The 18,482-nt window shown below is 41.4% G+C and overlaps 1 protein-coding gene across 2 annotated transcripts in view; it reads left to right on the top strand.

The window, feature by feature from the left end:
* Window positions 1–2,935: 2,935 nt before the first annotated feature.
* The window catches only part of HACD3 (3-hydroxyacyl-CoA dehydratase 3), a 34,764-nt gene continuing 19,217 nt past the window's right edge, over window positions 2,936–18,482 (top strand). The window contains exons 1-3 of one of the 2 annotated variants that reach the window (XM_006093380.3): window positions 2,936–3,185; window positions 15,637–15,679; window positions 17,633–17,706. In XM_006093380.3, coding sequence (XP_006093442.1) covers window positions 3,099–3,185; window positions 15,637–15,679; window positions 17,633–17,706 — 204 coding nt within the window. In that variant the 5' untranslated portion in view covers window positions 2,936–3,098. Of the gene's footprint in view, window positions 3,186–15,636; window positions 15,680–16,353; window positions 17,493–17,632; window positions 17,707–18,482 lie in introns of those variants that run through there. The other variant, XM_023757836.1, reaches the window with a different exon arrangement.

Below are 18,482 nucleotides of genomic sequence, written 5' to 3'. Positions count from 1 at the left end.
TTCAGGTGGGCAGTTCCTCTTGGTTCTGCTTTTTTATCCCCTCTGTTAGCTTTTAACTTTATAGTTTACCTGGATGCTACTTTTTCCCCGTTTCAATTTTTCTTTTTTCTGACTGCATTTCCATTGGAGTGAATGATCTACAATAGTTGATCTCTTCACAGGAAAATTCAGAAACAGCAGGTAAGAACATTGAAGGGGGCCCTGACTGGTTTGGCTCAGTGGGTAGAGCGTCGGCCTGCGGACTAAAAGGTCCCAGGTTCGATTCCAGTCAAGGGCATGTACCTGGGTTGCGGGCACATCCCCAGTGGGAGATGTGCAGGAGGCAGCTGGTTGATGTTTCTCTCTCATCAATGTTTCTGACTATCTCTCTCCCTTCCTCTCTGTAAAAAATCAATAAAATATATTTTTTTTAAAAAAAGAACATTGAAGGGGACTGAATATAACTCATTTGATAGCTATGGAAACTCAGGCCCGGAGAAGTCATCCAGCAGGTTAGTGGTGGCTGAACCAGGCTAGACAGGACCTTTTCCCATGGACCTTTCTTATGGACCGTCTGAGGCAAAATGTCAAGATTCAATTTCCTTGCTTAACAGCTTTCACCTTGGATAGAGGTCAGTTGATAAGTCTAAGATTCAGTGTGCTGGATTAAAATTCTTTCATTTTTTTTTTAAATAACACATCCACAAGAATGGCTAAAATTAAAAAAGAATGAAAATACCAAGGCTATAGAGCAAACGAGACTTTTAAACATGGCTTGTGGGAGTGTAAATTGATCAAAAACACTTTGTAGCCCTAGCTGGTTTTGATTAGTGATTAGAGTGTCAACCGGGTGGCCTGAAGGGGTCTTGGGTTGGATTCCGGTCAAGGGCAGGCACCTAGGTGTGGGAGGCAACCAATCGATGTGTCTCTCTCACACTGATGTTTCTCTCTGTCTCTCCCCCTCCTGTGCACTCCCTCCCACTATGAACCAGGAGGTCGTAGTTCCCAATTCCTGGTCAGAGCACATATATTAAAATATATTTTAAAATAATAATTTTAAAAAGTACCCTGTATTTTATCTGCATTATAGTAAAGGCAATGCAATTAAAATACTTTTATTTATTTATTTATTTTTAAATATATTTTATTGATTTTTTACAGAGAGGAAGGGAGAGAGATAGAGAGTTAGAAACATCGATGAGAGAGAAACATCGACCAGCTGCCTCCCGCACATATGTATGTGCCCTAACTGGGAATCAAATCCTCAACCTTTTGGTGTACAGGACTACGCTCCAATCGACTGAGCCACCCAGCCAGGGCACTTTTATCATTAAAAAAAATTTTCTTTTAATTCATTATCTCATACCTGGCAGATTATATCACCTTCAACTGGTATGCCTACTACCAATTCCTCCTCACTGCCAGGTCATCCTGCTGAGCACATGTTTGATTTTGCTAATCTAAGCTTAACACACTTCCTTGGCTCCCACGTGTCTGTGGGATACAGAACAAACACCTCACGGAAGCAAATAAAGACTTTCCCAATCCACTCTCTACCTGGGTTTCCAGATTCAGGGTGACCTCTCTTCTCCAGGTCCTTAACCCCCAGCAGCCAGACTTTCCACATCCCTTCACCTTTGGACTCCTGCTCTGTGCTTCCACTGCCCTACCTCTGCTTCTTCCTCTATTAAACTCCTCCTCACATTTCATTGTCCAGCTCTCAAGGACTCCCTCTGGAAAGGCTGCCGTAGTTTCTACAGCCCTCAGTTCCTACTTTCTTCCTGCCTCTTTGTGAACGCAGCACATTCCCCACATTAAAGCCCTCGATATTTTATACATTCCACCCCCTGAGCTAAATGTTTCCCGGGAGCTGGCATCATTTCATGTCTATATCCCTGTGCTCAGCACTTTGGTAAGTCAATGAGCGCTAATAGAACTGAAGTACAAGTTCCATTTTTGTCCCAGACTTCTGGTTTTCATAGTAATGTTGCTTTCTCACGGTGGCGGTGGCAGACTTAGAGATGAAAGTGGATACAGATGAGATGGCTTAAATTAGACATAAATCAGTGGTTTTGCTAGTTTGGGTTTCCTATTTTAAGAGAGGCAAATCTGCTCTATCCAACAGTATAGTACTAATATGTGGATATTTACATTAATTAGGATATATAAAATAAAACATTCAGCTTCTCATTCTCACTAGTCACATTTCAAGTACGCAAAAGCTTCATGTGGCTACCGTCATTGCGCAGCTCAGAATGAAATATTTCCATCAGCGCTGTAACCCTCTATCCTTTACACTAACTCTCCGCTCTGAGAACACTCGTCCATCCTGATCCCGCACCGCTTCCCTTATAACCACCATCATCCTTACTGTGTCTAATTGCTTGTGTCTCAAAGACTGAGGGTTCCAGGTCGTCAGGGGCTGTTTCTTACTGCTGTGGCTCTATGTTTAGCTTTGCAGACTAGGTGGGCGTCCAGTTAATGTTTAATTAATGAGTGATAAAATGGGAGGGACAAGTCCTGACCAGCGTTTTTTATTTTAAGCTTATTTATTTAAATATTTTCATTGATTTCAGAAAGAGGAAGGGAGAGGGAGAGAGAGAGACATCAACGATGAGAGAGAATCATTGATCCGCTGCCTCCTGCACACCCCACACTGGGGTTGGAGCCGGCAACCCCGGCATGTGCCCTTGACCGGAATCGAACCCGGAACCCTTCAGTCCACAGGCCGATGCGCTATCCACTGAGCCAAACCGGCTAGGGCTTAAGCTAACTTATAAGCATCGCCCTAAAGAAGGGAAAAGCCCGTTGCACCTGCTGAGAGCAACTCCCGAGGCGGCCGCAGCCAGCTAGGGCGTCCCGCGCTCCTGGGCCCGCCCCTTCCCGCCATCGCCCCGCCCCGCCCCGCCCTCACCCGGCGGGTGCGGAGCCCCGGAGCCCGCGCCGCCACTCCGGCTCTTCACTGCGCAAGTGCGGCCGGAGCGCGTGGGGCGTCTCGAGGCTGCGGGCTGCGGGCCCTCGGGAGCGCGGGGGTTTGGGCCTGCGATCACCGGCTGCAGCCGCGCACTGCCCGAGGCAGCGAGGCCCCGAGCGGATCCCCCGCGCCCGGGCTGTGGGCCATGGAGAACCAGGTGCTGACGCCGCACGTCTACTGGGCTCAGCGGCACCGCGAGCTGTACTTGCGCGTGGAGCTGAGTGACGTGCAGGTAAAGGCCGGGTGCGGGCGGCGGGACGCTGCAGAGCCGGGGCTCCGGGGCTCGGAGGACTCGCCGAGACCCACCCGGACCCGCTGCCCCTTTGTTACCGGGCGCGCACGAGAGGCTGCAGTGCACCAGCGGGATCCGGGACGCGGTGCACTCACGGCGTCCAGCCCCGGGGAGGAGTTGGCCCTCGTCGGGGAAAACCCGCACGTCCGGGTCACGACCCCCCGAGCGGTGTAGGTACCTTCGGGGGCTGCGCGAGTCTCGCGGCGGCCTCGGAGGCTGACCCCGGCCTCCTCTTTGTTCGTAGTCTTCGGCCTGATGGAGCCCGAGCCCGGCCCCGGAGGCCTGGCAGTTAGGGTTTGGGTTTGCTGGGGCCGTTGGAGGGGTGGGATGAGCTCGTTGGGTGAAGGGCGCAGCGGGACAGTGGCTCGATGGGCCGTGGCTGGACGTCCAGAGCTGGCCTGCGAGGTCCGGCCGGTCCCTGCGGACCTTCAGGAGGCCAGCCGCTGTCTCAGAGGGGCCACACCCACCCCCCAACCGGTCAGGGATGGAGATCATGCTTGTTAACTGGAAAGTCCAGAAGACCTCGAAGAAATGATTTTTATCCTTTATTCTGAAGGCTGTGAGCTCCGGTTTGCTGAGTTGCATAGAGAACTTAAAAATGATCTTAAGTTGCATTGAGCATTTAGGTTTGATCTCATTTGCTCCCTGTGTGAACAAGCTGAGGTCTCCTCAGTGTTGGAGATCTCTGGACCTGAGTACCCCCATGTTTTTGTCCAAACCGTTCAGGATTCCATTCTTTGAGGAACTGAAATTTCAGTCTGGAATGTTCTTTCTATGGTCATCCTTACTCCCTCTTCTCTGACACTTAAACGCTCTCTGAGGTTATGTTTGGATCTGTCAGCCTGTCTGGCATATTGTCTTGCAAAGTGTGGGCGTTCTTTGAGTGTGAACTTGATGAATCTAATCTTTACATCGGAATAGAAACCTGTTTTCCCATCGAAAGAGAAAAGACAATACTGGCCAGAATGCCTTTCAGTAGGCTGTAACATTGCATGGGGTGTCATTTAATGTGTGAAACCAGGTCCAATTATACTTTGGCCTCAGAGAGTGAATGAATGTTTTGTGCTGGCTCTTCTCTGCTTCATGATGTCTTAATTAAAAAAGGAAGAAAACAAAGTTTTTGTAGATGGGGATCGAAGCCTCTATCTAGAGAGGACTTTTTCCAGCAATCAATAAGAGAAGTCCGGTCTGTTACAACAGTCTCTCTCTTTAAGTATTTAGCGTTATGTAGACCAATTAAATAAACTTAGACCCTGCCCTCTCTAGATGTGTCTCATGTGATAAGGGTATAATATTCTGGGATACTTTTGAAGCTACAAACAGAAAAGGTGTTTTTAAGGGGAAGGGAGTAGTGGTGGTGGAAAGAAGTGGGAGTTAGTTGGACAAATGAAAGAATGTATCATGCTTATATATTTTCTAAGAGATTTAAACCTTTTAGTTAAGGAACATGAACACCTCAATCATTTGCTATATTTAAAAATGTAAAGGTATATGTTTGAAATATAGTTAAAGAAATGTAAAGGTGGAGAAAAATGGAATTTTATTTTGGAGAGAGAAATCTTTTTTTTAACTTTTTGGGGAAAAAATAAATCTTTTTTTCTCCAATTGAGTTTTTTTCCTTTTCTTTTCTGGGATTTCCTGTGTGTAATTCTGAGACGTCCATTTCAGCTACCATTAGTTTAAAAGCAACATGTTCATACCATTGATAAAATAAATCCTCTACCACATGTGAGATGCTACAGATTTACAAAGATGAGTCAGACAGATTTGGCTTTCTAGTGGTATATTACCTAGAAGAAAGCGTATTATACAAACAAAAAGTTTTGTGCATGAGTATGTTTATTGGTAAAATTGGAGTTGAATATTGAACCAGGTTCCTGGTCTTAAAGGAATTCGTTACTTTTCTTTTGTTTAGTGAGAGATGACTTCCAGAAATAAGATGAAGAATTCTTGTCAAACGGAGATTGGGAGAAAATTCTAGAAAGAGAAAGGCATAGACTTTTAGATCTTCTGACTTGTACTGTGTGAACACCATCCAGCCAAAGACTGCCAGGAACACACTAAAACAAGTTGGGGTTATATATTACTCTTTTCAGCAGGGGAAGGCATACCTCATACAATCATGGGGTGTTTTAAGAGGGTATTAGAAAGAACTGATTAGAGGTTGTGGACTTTGGTGATTCAAGGATGGTCTAAGAAAGTGGGATTCGCTTTAAAGGCTTTTATAAAATGATTGGTTATCTGAATAAATCTTACCTATAGGGAAGAGAGACTAGCACAAGAACAAAACTGTCAATACTTGGTAGGGAAGTAGCAGTCACATATTTTGGCCCAGAGAGGAAGGGCGTCTGAGTGACATGTTGGCCAAATTTTTGTCTGCCTACACAGACAAAAATCAAGGTTTCAGAATAACTTTGTCTGAGGTTGGTATTCTGTGAGATTGTTTATGTCCAGTAGGAGAATAACATGCCTTAGCTGTGAGTGCCAAGCCAACTTCTGAATATCAGGGGCTGCTTTTTATTTTATCTTATTTATTAAAAATATTTTTATTGATTTCAGAGAGGAAGGGAGAGGAAGAGAGAGATAGAAACATCAATGATGAGAGAGAATCATGGATTGGCTGCCTCCTGCACGCTCCCTACTGAGGATTGAGCCAGAAACCCAGGCATGTGCCCTTGACCAGAATCGAACCTGGGACCTTTCAGTCCGCAGGCCAATACTCTATCCACTGAGCCAAACCAGCTAGAGCTTTTGTTTTTTTTTTAATTTCTTAATTCATTGCTCTATGTAGGGCATGTGAAACCGGTGATTCTGGCTCAGGATGAAGCAACTCATTTATTTGTTCAATGAAAACCACTTGTGGAGTACCTACTCTTATCCTTAATCTAGGTGCTGGGTTGTTCGACAGCTCTCTGTCGCCTTCTGCTCTCATGTCCCATAGCTTATGTGTGAATTTCAGTGTTGAATTCCAATTTGGGGGCATCAGCTTTGCTCCCCTCCCTTTCTGAGACAGAGAACCATTGGGTTTTGTTGTTGTTGTTTGTTTTTTTTGAAAGACAGATCAATTTGTTTAAAAATGCAACTTAGCCCTAACCGGTTGGCTCAGCGGATAGAGCAATGGCTTGAGGACTGAAGGGTCCCAGGTTCGATTCCGGTCAGGGGCATGTACCTTGGTTGTGGGCCCATCCCCAGTAGGAGATGTGCAGGAGGCAGCTGATCGATGTTTCTCTCTCATCGATGTTTCTAACTATCCCTCTCCCTTCCTTTCTGTAAAAAAATCAATAAAATATATTTAAAAAAATAAAAATGCAACTTACAAAAACTCACGTTTCTATTCTGTCTTTGGAACTGCAGGGTTAGTGGCTGATGAGAAACTACTGGTGAGAGGAGGAATGGTGTGCAATAAAGCCTTCAGTAGCAGCATTGTCTGTGTTTGAGGTGAGCTGTAGCAAAGAAGCTAGCTAGGAGTCTGTTGGAGCCAGGACAGGGTTACTTTAAGAATAGACTTTATTTTCAAGATAAGCCTAATGGGCAGATTTGTGTCAGCAACCTTCGTTGTCAAAGCATTTGTTCACTTATCAAGGCTTTTGTTTGTTTGTTTGTTTTAGTTGTGTGTGGGAGCTGTTTGAAAGATATGGTTCTTGTCCTTACCCAATAGAGTCTGGTGGAAAGAGTGATAACTGAAGATAAGAGATCGAGTCCTTGCTTTTTTACTTACTATCTGGTGGCCATGGGTAATTCACTTAACTTTTGTGAGCCTTGGCCTCTCCATCCAAATAAATATGAATACTAACACCTAATTCACAGGATTGTTTTGAGATTTGAATTGGATATTAGTTTTGAAAGTGCTTTGTGAATTCTAGTGTGCTATTCAAGTGTAAGGGATTATTATTGTGATATTAAGCCTTCGATGAGAGCAGTAGAACAGAAGTCTATTTGGAAATTTATTCATATAAGAAAACTTACTGTACAACAGTGTGGCTTTACAAATTAACATGGGAAAGGATGAACCATTCAGGAAGTTGTATTGGGACAATTGGTCATCCAAATGGCAAAAAAGATAAAATAAGATCTTGCCTGCATACACAGAAGTCAATTCTAGTTGGGTTAATAACATAAATGCATAAAGCAAAACTAAGAAAATATGTAAGACTGTATAGTATTGAAACAGGGATGAATGTATTAATCTAGACACAGAAAACATAAACCTTAAAGAAAAAGATTGACAAATTTAAGACAAACTTGAAGCAGATATTGTGGCACATATCACTGACAAATGACTAGCATCTTGAATATATAAAGAACTACCTACAGATCAATAAGAAAAAGGCATATTACCCAATAGAAAAAGGTGTAGGTAATAAAAGCAGTTTAGAGTGAAAGGAAACAAGAATGGCCAATAAAACCGAAAGATACTTGACCTCACTTATAATCAGGGATATTTAAATTAAAATGATAGGTCATTATTTCTCACATTAGGTTGTGGAAAATGAAAATTCTAACATTACCAACTGTTGGCAAAGAGTTCAACGCTGGGACGTTCTTATACAGTGTGTGGGAGTATTAATTGGTACAACTGGTTTGGAGAACAGTTTGGCACTGTCTAGTCAAGCTGAAGATGCACATAATCTTATGCCTTGGAAGTTTTGCTCCTTAGAGACGCTCTTCCTTTCATGCACAAGGAGACAGCATGCTCATTGCAGCAAAAAATAAATAAAAAAAATAAAAACAATCTTAATTCTTATCAACAGAAGAATGGATAGATTGTGATGTGTTTATACAATGGCACACTGTACAAGAGCTAAAATAAATGAAACAGAACTGCCCATATCTATAAAGATAGAGTTTAGAAATATAAATTAAAAGGTAAACTCAAGAATTATATAGACAGTATGAAACCATTTATGTAACATGTAAAATAATACTTTGTATAATAGTAAATACCCAACATGTTATAAGTGAATAAAGAATACAGTGGGTGCCCTGGCTGGTGTGGCTCAGCTCATTGTCCTGTGCACCCATTCGGGTCAGGACACATGCCCAGGTTGCTGGTCTGGGTGTGTATGGAGGCTACCAATCAATATTTCTCTCTCTGTCTCCCTCTCCCTTTCTCTCTTTCTAAAATCAACAAAAACATAAAAAAAAAAAAGAAGAAGAAATACAATGGGAATGATAAGCTCCAATTCTGGAATAGTGGTTACCTGTGAGAATGGGATGTGTTTGAGAGGGAGAGAGCAGTGGGATTGAGTAATTATATAACTGTACCCATATCTACTTTATTTCTTTGAGAGAAAAAAAAAAGCTGATGCAAGTAAAGCAAAATGCTAATGGATGAACATCCTTGCCATCATTGTTATGAACTCTATGTCTGATGAATTTTTTATGTCATTTTCATTTAGGTCTTCTGGAGAATTCTCTTGTTCTTTCATTTGGGGCTTGTTTTTTTGTCTCTCCATTTTGGCTGCCTGTTTGGGTTTGTGTCTGTGTATTAGGTAGATCTGATAGCTACAATGGTGTTTGCTGTATTTTTCTGTGTATACTGATCGCTTGAAATATTTCATAATAAAGGTTAAATGAATCTGAGCTGTTCAGAAACACAGTACAAAAACACGTATAAAGTAGTAAAGTAATGAAATAATTCGGTAACGTTGAGCACCCACAATGGTCCAGGCACAGTGCTAGGTACCTGGGAGTTCATGTACGCCTCATGCTTACTATATAACTCTTTTCTGCGCATGTATTAATCACACATGCAGCAAAGGTAAATGCCAACAGCTTAAACTAAAAAGGAGACTATATTTTAAAGAGTTAGATAGCAGATAGTTCATTGAACTCTGTAATTCTGTCAGAAATTATGAAAAGGGGAAAATTGATTTGATTTCAATTTATTTTATTTATTTTTTTAAAATATATTTTATTGATTTTTTACAGAGAGGAAGGGAGAGAGATAGATAGTTAGAAATATCGATGGGAGAGAAACATCGACCAGCTGCCTCCTGCACATCTCCCACGGGGGATGTGCCCGCAACCCAGGTACATGCTCTTGACCGGAATCGAACCTGGGACCTTTCAGTCCGCAGGCCGACGCTCTACCCACTGAGCCAAACCGGTGTTGGCTGATTTCAATTTATTAAATAGTTATTGAGGCATTAGGGATTCAGAGATTAATAAGACACAGAGCCAGCTATTAGGGAACTCAATTCTAGAGGGGCAGATAAACCAATAAACAATAATTACAGAACAGTGTGATAAGTATTATAATAAAGGTGAAGAGGAGGTAGTAAGGAAGCTATTAATTTTGATGTTGGAAGTGAGTAGATGGGAAAAGGAATTAACATTTGACCTGGACTTTTAAAGATGAATAGATTTGGAAGCTTAGAAGACCATTCTAGTCAGAGGAAGAAAAGCATCTGTAATATGAGTGCTTATTAGATGCCAGACTCTTTGTAGATTATTGTAGTTCTCACAACAATCTTGTGAAATAAGGGGTTTTATTGTTTTGTTTTGTTTTTTAAATGATGACAGTTGCTGTGGATTTGAAAGTGAATGATAGAAATAAGTATGATATGACTGGGATTTGTACCCAGGTCTATTTGACTTCAAAGCCACCTTGTACCCTTTTCCTTATTCATTCATTTTTTTTCATAAGCAAAGGCACAATTCCATCTCTGGTAAAAGATGGGCTAAATTGTGCAGATCAATCTTTCTGCTAAAAACAAAGTTTCAATGTAAGTGTTCAGTATAAATCTTAAAATCATAAAAGATTCAACAAGTTAGAAAATAAAGTGGGAACTCAGAGGTAAGCTGAAGTCTGAAATTGCTTTTGCCTTGAGAACATTTGCTCAACTGCATGAACTTGAACTTTGGTTTTGACAGCCTGACAGAGTGCAGGGAGTAGAAGTAAGATCAAATCTCACCAGAGATGTAATATGTAATAGGAAACCCTTCTCCCCATTAACTCTACGTAGAGGAAGGATGAACTAGAGGTAAACACACCCTATCTTCCTATCCCCACAGGCCTTGGCATTGAACAAAGAGGAAAAGGTCCTTGTGGACTTAAAACTGTTAGATGGCTCTCAAAAGATTATGCAGCCCAAATTTACAGAATTTTGGAGATCTAAAAACCCTCAAGCCATGAATTCAGTTTAAAGTGGTCTAAACTGATAGGGCCCCTAGTTGCCTGGCAGAAGCAGATCTTTGTGGTGTAGCTATGTTGATATCAGATAAGAGTTTTAGGTCAAATGTATTTTTAGAAATAAAGAGGTCATTTCATAATGATAGAGGTTTCAATTCACCAGGAAGATATAACAATATTAAACTTTTATATAACTAGTACCATGGCCTTTATAATATGGAAATTAACAGGTATAAGGAGAAATAGACAAGATTAAAATATTGTGATTTTTCATCTGGCCTGCGTGGCTCAGTGGTTGAGCATTGACCTATGTGAACCAGGAGGTCACCGTTCGATTCCCAGTCAGGGTACATGCCCAGGTTGCGGGCTTGATCCCCAGTGTGGGGCATGCAGGAGGCAGCTGATCAATGATTCTCTCTCATCATTGATGTTTCTATCTCTCTCTCCCTCTCTCTTCCTTTCTGAAATCAATTAAAATATATTTTTAAAAATACCGTGATTTTTCACTAATTGCTAGAAGACAAAATTCCAAAAAGATAGATAAATGTGAATAATTAATTAACAGTAAACCTATATATATATTACTGCATCTAATAATTTTCAAGTTTACTCAGACCATTTATAAAATTTAACCATATACTGCTTCCTCAAGCAAGTCTCCATAAATTTGAAAGGGTTAAAATCATACAGAGAATGTTCTCAGATCACAGTGTAATTGAGGTAGAAATTAATAACTAGAAAGTCTCTTGTGTTTGGTAATTAAGAAACACTTCTCAGTAACCCATGTTATAAGGGGAAAAACGATAATGTAAATTAGGAAATATTTTAGAGTATGATAATGAAAATAATATATTCAGGGCTTGAGAGATGCCACCAAAATAGGAATTAGCAGGAAATTTATATTTTTAAATGTTTATATTTAAAGTATTAATTAAATAAAATTAATTAAGTCTGAAAATTAATTATCTGAGTCCATTTCAAGAAGTTAGGAAAAAAATAGCAAATTCTCTCAAAGTTGAAGAAGCAAAGATAGATAGAATCAATAAAGCTAAAAGTTCTTGAAAAGACAATTAAAATGGACAGATCTCTTGATAAGATTAAGAAAATGGTAGTAATAATGAAAAAGGCTTAACTATACATAGACATACAGACATTAAAAAGCAAAGAGGATATTGAATTTGTCAGATAAAATGGATAAATTCTTCAAAAGTAAAGATGTTTCTATTGCCAAAACCGGTTTGGCTCAGTGGATAGAGCGTCGGCCTGCAGACTGAAGGGTCCCAGGTTCGATTCCGGTCAAGGGCATGTACCTGGGTTGCGGGCACATCCCCAGCGGGAGGTGAGCAGGAGGCAGCTGATCGATGTTTCTCTCTCGTCGATGTTTCTAACTCTCTATCCCTCTCCCTTCCTCTCTGTAAAAACTCAATAAAATATATTTAAAAAAAAAAAAAGATGTTTCTATCAAAGAGATAGAAAACCTAAATAGCACAATAACCATTAAATAAATCAGTAGTCAGAAATCTTCCCGCAAGGAAATTTCCAGATTTGAGTGGCTTCACCCTTGAGTTCTACCAAACATTTATAGACATAATTCTAGTTTTATTAGTTATCTACTGCTGCATAACAAATCACCCCCTTGAGTTCTACCAAACATTTATAGACATAATTCTAGTTTTATTAGTTATCTACTGCTGCATAACAAATCACCCCAAAATGTAATGGTTTAAAACAACAGTAATCCGTTATCGTCTCTCTGTGGGTCCTTCAGAAAGGATGGGTTGTGGTTTAGAATCTCTTCACGAGGTTGTAGTCAGATGTCAGCAGTGTGATAGCCTGGGGTGCTCCCTTCCAGGGTGTCTCACTCACCTTGTTGGCAAATTGGTGTGCACAGGTTAGTTTTCCATGTAGTCCTACACAGGACTGCTTGAGTATTCTTGTGACATGGATGTCTGTCTTTGCCCAGAGTGAACAGTCAGAGACCTAGATGGAAGCTGCAATGGCTTTTATGACCTAACCTCAGAAGTCACATTGTTTTTTCCACTGTATTCTGTTGGTTACTCAGATCATACCTGACGTCAGCTAGCAGGGGACTACACAGGGTGTAAATACCCGGGGAAGAGGCTCACTGGGGCCATCTTGAAGGCTGGCTACCACACTAGCCTTGCACTTACATTTCCAGAAGAGAGAGAGAGAGAGGGAGAGAGGGAGAGAGAGCTCTCCAACGCTTTTATGAGGCAGATATAAGAAAGGGAAATTATAGGCCAATCTCACTTATAAATATAGATAGATACTCCCTCTGTCCCATAATAATAGTAGCAAGTGAATATTTAAACGGGAATTATTGGCGAATGCAGCTGTAAGTTATGTTGTAGCGCAAAATTGCGAGGCCTTCAATCAAAATCAGTGTTTCATGACATCTGTCATTTGTTTTGACACATCTTTCAATTTTTAGGTTAATCTAATTATTACGAATTATAACTATTTTTCTAATTTCATCCGCTGATCGAAATCAATTGTTTTATTTCAGTTGAATATCGACCCATTGTAAAAGTAAGATGAAAAAAAGCGTTTTCAAGCAAAGATTGAGTTGTGATTGTCCAGTTCTTTTTTTTTTTTTTTTAAATATATTTTATTGATTTTTTACAGAGAGGAAGGGAGAGAGAGATAGAGAGCCAGAAACATCGATGAGAGAGAAACATCGATCAGCTGCCTCCTGCACACCCCCCACTGGGGATGTGCCCGCAACCCAGGCACATGCCCCTGACCGGAATCGAACCTGGGACCCTTCAGTCCGCAGGCCGACGCTCTATCCACTGAGCCAAACCGGTTTCGGCGATTGTCCAGTTCTTGATGCATCAAAAGAAAAAGGAAAAGTTGCAGAAAGGTGCAATTACGTTAGCTGCAAAACAATTTAAGTGCAACAGAATGACCATATCAAGAATTTGGAAATGTGCTTCCGAAAATAATTGTCAAGGAGAATCTTATGCTAATGTTGATTCTTTGAAAAAACAAAACTGTGGACGTAAATGCAAAGATTATGGAGAAAAACTTGAAAAACTTAGATATATTCCTCTTAGCAGAAGAGGCACCATATTAGCCTTTGATAATATTTCTCCTGAAATACTGGATAATACGTTTCTGTCACTTCAACAAGTTATGCTGGAAGCAATGAAGAACGATGGCTCCAATAATTTTAAGCTCACGCATATAGGGAAAGCAAAGCTTCGCAGCCAAGGGATCCTGCCTAAAAGTTTAAAATGCAGTAACGAAATTATTGAAAAATCCAGAAACTATCTGAACACTCAAAATAAAAACTAGGAGTACTATTTTTAATTTATTGTTTAATCTAATTTTTTGATAATAAATGTTGCGTTCTATATTTATTTTCTTTTGCTACTATTATTATGAGACAAATTACATTCATCAACTGCTACTATTATGGGACAGAGGGAGTATAATTTTTATATTGCTTCAGGTCTCTTCCCAATTTTGAACTTGTGTCTGGCATAAGCATTAAAAAAAATATATATATATATATATATATTTATTGATTTCAGAGAGGAAGGGAGAGAGAAGGAGATAGAAACACCAATGATGAGAAAGAATCATGGATCAGCTGCTTCCTGCATGCCCCACATGGGATCAAGCCCGTAACCTGGCATGTGCACCTACCGGGAATTGAATTGTGACCTCCTGGTTCATAGGTTGATGCTCAAACACTGAGCCATGCCGGCCGGGCTGGCATAAGTATTTTTAACTGAAATATCTCTCCACTGCCACCACCTTTGGAGAAGCTGAACCTGAAATGTCCAGTGCACTGCTGGATAGGAGCTGCCCCATTATTGCTGAGTTAGCATCTGAAATCTGGCCCACAAAAATGCTTAATGAGCTCCTGGACTTGGGCTGTGGCTAGCTACTTAGACCTTTACACACATCCGTCTGTCTGAGGAGAGTAAACTGGGCCCCTAAAACTCTATTTTCCTTCTGTATGAGTTAGGGTATGGGGAACAGAGTTGGGCAAGAAGTGACCTAGGTAGGAAACGTACTTCCAAGACATCCCAGAACTCTAGCCTTCAGGATATTTACATCAAAACCCCTTTTCCCTTGCAGAGGAACCATGCCCCTGGACGTGTAGCCCCCCCCCCTTTTTTTTTTAAATTAGGCTTCCTAACTCTAACTCCCTCTTCCTGCTACAGAGATCATCAAGCTCAGCCTGAAATCTGTACTCCCACTGGGGAGGTTCTTAATATAAAGTTTGGCTCAAATGCTATCCCCACCCCAAGCCTTCGCTATTCCCCTTTTCCCAACATTCTTGGCTATGAATAGAGAGTCTAGGCTCCCACTGCCTCTCAAAACCTTCTGTCTGTCTTGTTGGTTTCCTTTGATGCACGATAGAGCGCAGAGAGCTGAGCCTGCAGGAGGAAAATAAATAAACTAGTGAGGGCACTGCAAAATGTGCTTCTTGCTTATTAACTTTGAGCTGAGAGGTAGGAGGTGGGTTGTTTTTCATTTACTGGGAAAAGTGTTAAATAGTTTCATTTTAAATTATGCTGCTAAAGACATGTAGCAATTTCTGGGAATAAAGGAACAATTTGGAGAATTCCGATGTCTGATCTCTTCTAGTCTTCCTTGGGATGGGGGTTCAGAGAATGTGGAGCCTCAGGTGACCGCACTTGCATGTTTCATTTTCATCCAACCACTCAATCCCTCTCTTATTGAATTAATTTATTCTTCATGTTACAATATAGGCCTTAAATTTGGTGAAGCTTTCCCCAACCATTTTGTTCCCATTGTGCTTGCCGACTTAACTGTACAATTACTGCTTTTACTACTCTTTGGGTCTTGAGCGTATGTTATTTGATACTATTTGATATCTTCTCACAGGAAATGACTCATCTGTTCCACTAGATTCTCTGCCTCCACAGCTCAGGGACTGAGTCTGAGAGGTCTGTGTATTCCCCTGTAACACCTCACGTAGCACCTTGCACTATTTGCCGTCATCAGAATGGACTGGCTCAGTATCTGATTGTTCTGCATAGTTAGAGCAGTTTAGGGTCCTTCTTGCAGGAGCCTACAGTCTCAGATGGGTACAGCTAGACAGAGAGAAACCCTATGCAGATATGTGAATAAACAACTAAATATATTCTCTGGGGAGGCACAGGGTAGGAGGTTGAGTCCCCAAGGGGGAAGGATGGTTTTAATTCCATTTTTCTCCTCATTAAAATGCCTTCTCACATCCTTGGTCTCTTTTCACAGAATCCTGCCATCAGCATCGCTGAAAATGTACTGCATTTCAAAGGTCAGTATTCGGGCAAATGAGCTCTCTACACAGTTAAAGAGGCTTGTTTTATTCACTTTCTCTGATATTCTTGAGGTAAACTAGGTTGTTTTGAAATACTTGATTAAGGAAGTCAAAGAAGTTGTTTAAAATACTGCTTTCCCCTTGGAGAGGCAAAAAACAATCGTGGGCTAGAAATACGGAGATTAATTCTGCTGCTCCCTCAGGCAACTATTAACTTCTCTGGACCTATAAAGTGGGGTATGGGTTATAAGTTGTGTTTCTCAAATTTGAGGACCCAAAACATCTGAGAATATGTCCTCAGCATCCTCCAGGGCCATAGACCCAGATTGAAAAGCATGTTAGGAGTTAGGTATGGTCCCTTTAAGTGGTATGTGGCTTCATTGCAGCTGTGAACACAGCCCCTGAACTTGTGATGACTATAAGGTGGTCATCACTTGACCTTTTACTTTTATTTATTTATTTACTTTTAAATATATTTTATTGATTTTTTTACAGAGAGGAAGGGAGAGAGATAGAGAGCCAGAAACATCGATGAGAGAGAAACATCAATCAGCTGCCTCCTGCACATCTCCCACTGGGGATGTGCCCGCAACCCAGGTACATGCCCTTGACTGGAATCGAACCTGGGACCCTTCAGTCCGCAGGCCGACGCTCTATCCACTGAGCCAAACCGGTTTCGGCTTACTTTTATTTTTTAAGGTTATAATGAAACAACAAAATAGAAATTTTCTTAATGAGGCTGTGTGGCTCCCTGACATTATACTTACAGACCAGTTTAAGAAATACTTATTCTAGATGCTACCTAAAGCTTTTCTAGCTCTGACGGTCTCAGTTCTGTGAATCTGCCTCCATCTCCTTTCTCCTCAGTTCATCAGCGATGCCTCAGATGGTAGGTCTGGAGTTATTGTCACCCCATGGGGTGGAATTTTCCCTAATTGCTTTCTGTGCTAGTTCCCTGGAATGTCGTTAGTGAGTGAGCAGGGTAATGGGACATTGAAGTGTTTCTGCTTTACATGAGATTCCATCTGCCTTAATGTACTTGCATGAAATCACAGCCTGACTTTTGTATCTACTTTTCAAGATGAGAGCAGTGGTGGCAGCAGCTCCGGTTTATTTTAGGAGTTAAACATTTGCAAAGAAGTTAAAGTGATAAAAGTGCGTCTTGCCACTTGGAACTTATAGACTGTCCTGTCTTAAGGAATTTATGGTTTTAGGGAACATTAGCTACCTGTAGCAAATATTAGGCAGGTCATGCTGCATAGGGCCAGATGAAGAAATAGAACCGAATTGATAGACAAACCCGAGAGTTAGAGGGGAGGTGATGTGCAGCAGCCCCTGGCCCTGAGGCGTGGCTGGACCTGGGGAGAGGAGCCAGGCCAAGGCACAGGTCAACCCAGGGCTTTCCTGCCAGTGCCATTTGTCCTCTCAGAATTGAGCTGAGAGAATGATTTTTCTCTTTTTTTGTTCCATGTGGGATGTGCTAAAGGGAAGTCACCTTCTCCATTTTCTATCCCTGGTTGAAAAGTATTAGGTTCAGAGCTTTCTCTGAGACAATGCAGCATTTCCATGCACCCAGCAACTTTCCTTCACCTGATTTTTCTCTGCTCTGGATTCAGCACCAAAGTGCATGTGAAAGTTAAATTTATATCTATGTGATACCTTTGGCTTTGCTTTCTGTAATCTTTTCCCTGCCTATTATCTGTACTGAGCATCATGAGGGCCATGTTGGAAGATTAATTAACTACTCTGGAGCTGACCATCAGAGGACATATGGAAATAAACTTCTGTCCAGGATTCAGCTTATCTAGCTGTTGAATAGCTCTTCTCACACGCCCCGACTCTCTTTGGCAGGACCATTGACATTTGTATACTTCTGAAAGAACTGCATTAAGCGTTTGGATGGCCTTTCTCTGCTCAAGTTCACAGTAACCCACATTTCTTTCTTTATAGCTCAAGGACATGGTGCCAAAGGAGATAATGTCTACGAGTTTCACCTGGAGTTCTTGGACCTTGTGAAGCCAGAGGTATGTTCTTTCCTTTCTATTTTAGGAAATAAATACTAGTAATTTAGTGAAATGAAATGGGGAGGAACGGTTGTGGGAAAGAAGATAAAAACCAAAGGAGAATATAGTTTTAGCTGCAGAGGAATTGTGCAAGTCGGAGAATCTGAGGTGATTCTGGCTCTGCCACTTATTAGTGGTTGAACAAGTCCTTTTACTTTTTTGAGTTCTGTCTCCTCATGTGTTAAATGAAGAATTGGATCATGGTCTCTTATCCAATCTGGTGTTTTCCAGCTCTGATATTCTGTTTTTTAACGATGACAGAGGAGGAGTATGGTAGCCATAGAGAGCAGTACGGAGGGCAGGTGAAGCCCACACAGGCGCTGCTTTCCTGTGACTTTGCCTGAGGGGCAGCAGAAATCAGAAAATGCCGAGGCAGTTGATCTTTAGAAAGAATGCTGGACGTGTATTGAAGTTTCCCTTCTCTCAGAGCTTGAGGAAGCCTCTGTAACTGGAAGGGAGGGAATCCAGCACATGGTGTATTTCAGTTTCTGGAATTACACTCTTATCTATGAGGGTTTGCGCATATTGCTCTCTGTCTGCAGGTTTCTGTTGTTTTGGTTGTCCTAATAGACAGCAGTGATTTAAGGAGTGGAGCACTTGTCATGGGTCTTGCTTTAGAGGCAAAGGGGGAAGACATGTAGAATAATGAACTGCAACAGCCACTAAGAATTTGAGTTTAGTTGGGGAGACTCCCCAGGCTGACCCATGTGAAAAAGTTGTATCTGACCCAGTACAGT

The sequence above is a fragment of the Myotis lucifugus genome, unplaced genomic scaffold (genome assembly GCF_000147115.1).
Source record: "Myotis lucifugus unplaced genomic scaffold, Myoluc2.0 scaffold_115, whole genome shotgun sequence".
Taxonomy (NCBI): domain Eukaryota; kingdom Metazoa; phylum Chordata; class Mammalia; order Chiroptera; family Vespertilionidae; genus Myotis; species Myotis lucifugus.
The sequence above is the reverse complement of the archived record's forward strand: the minus strand, read 5'-3'. Positions and strand labels throughout refer to the sequence as shown.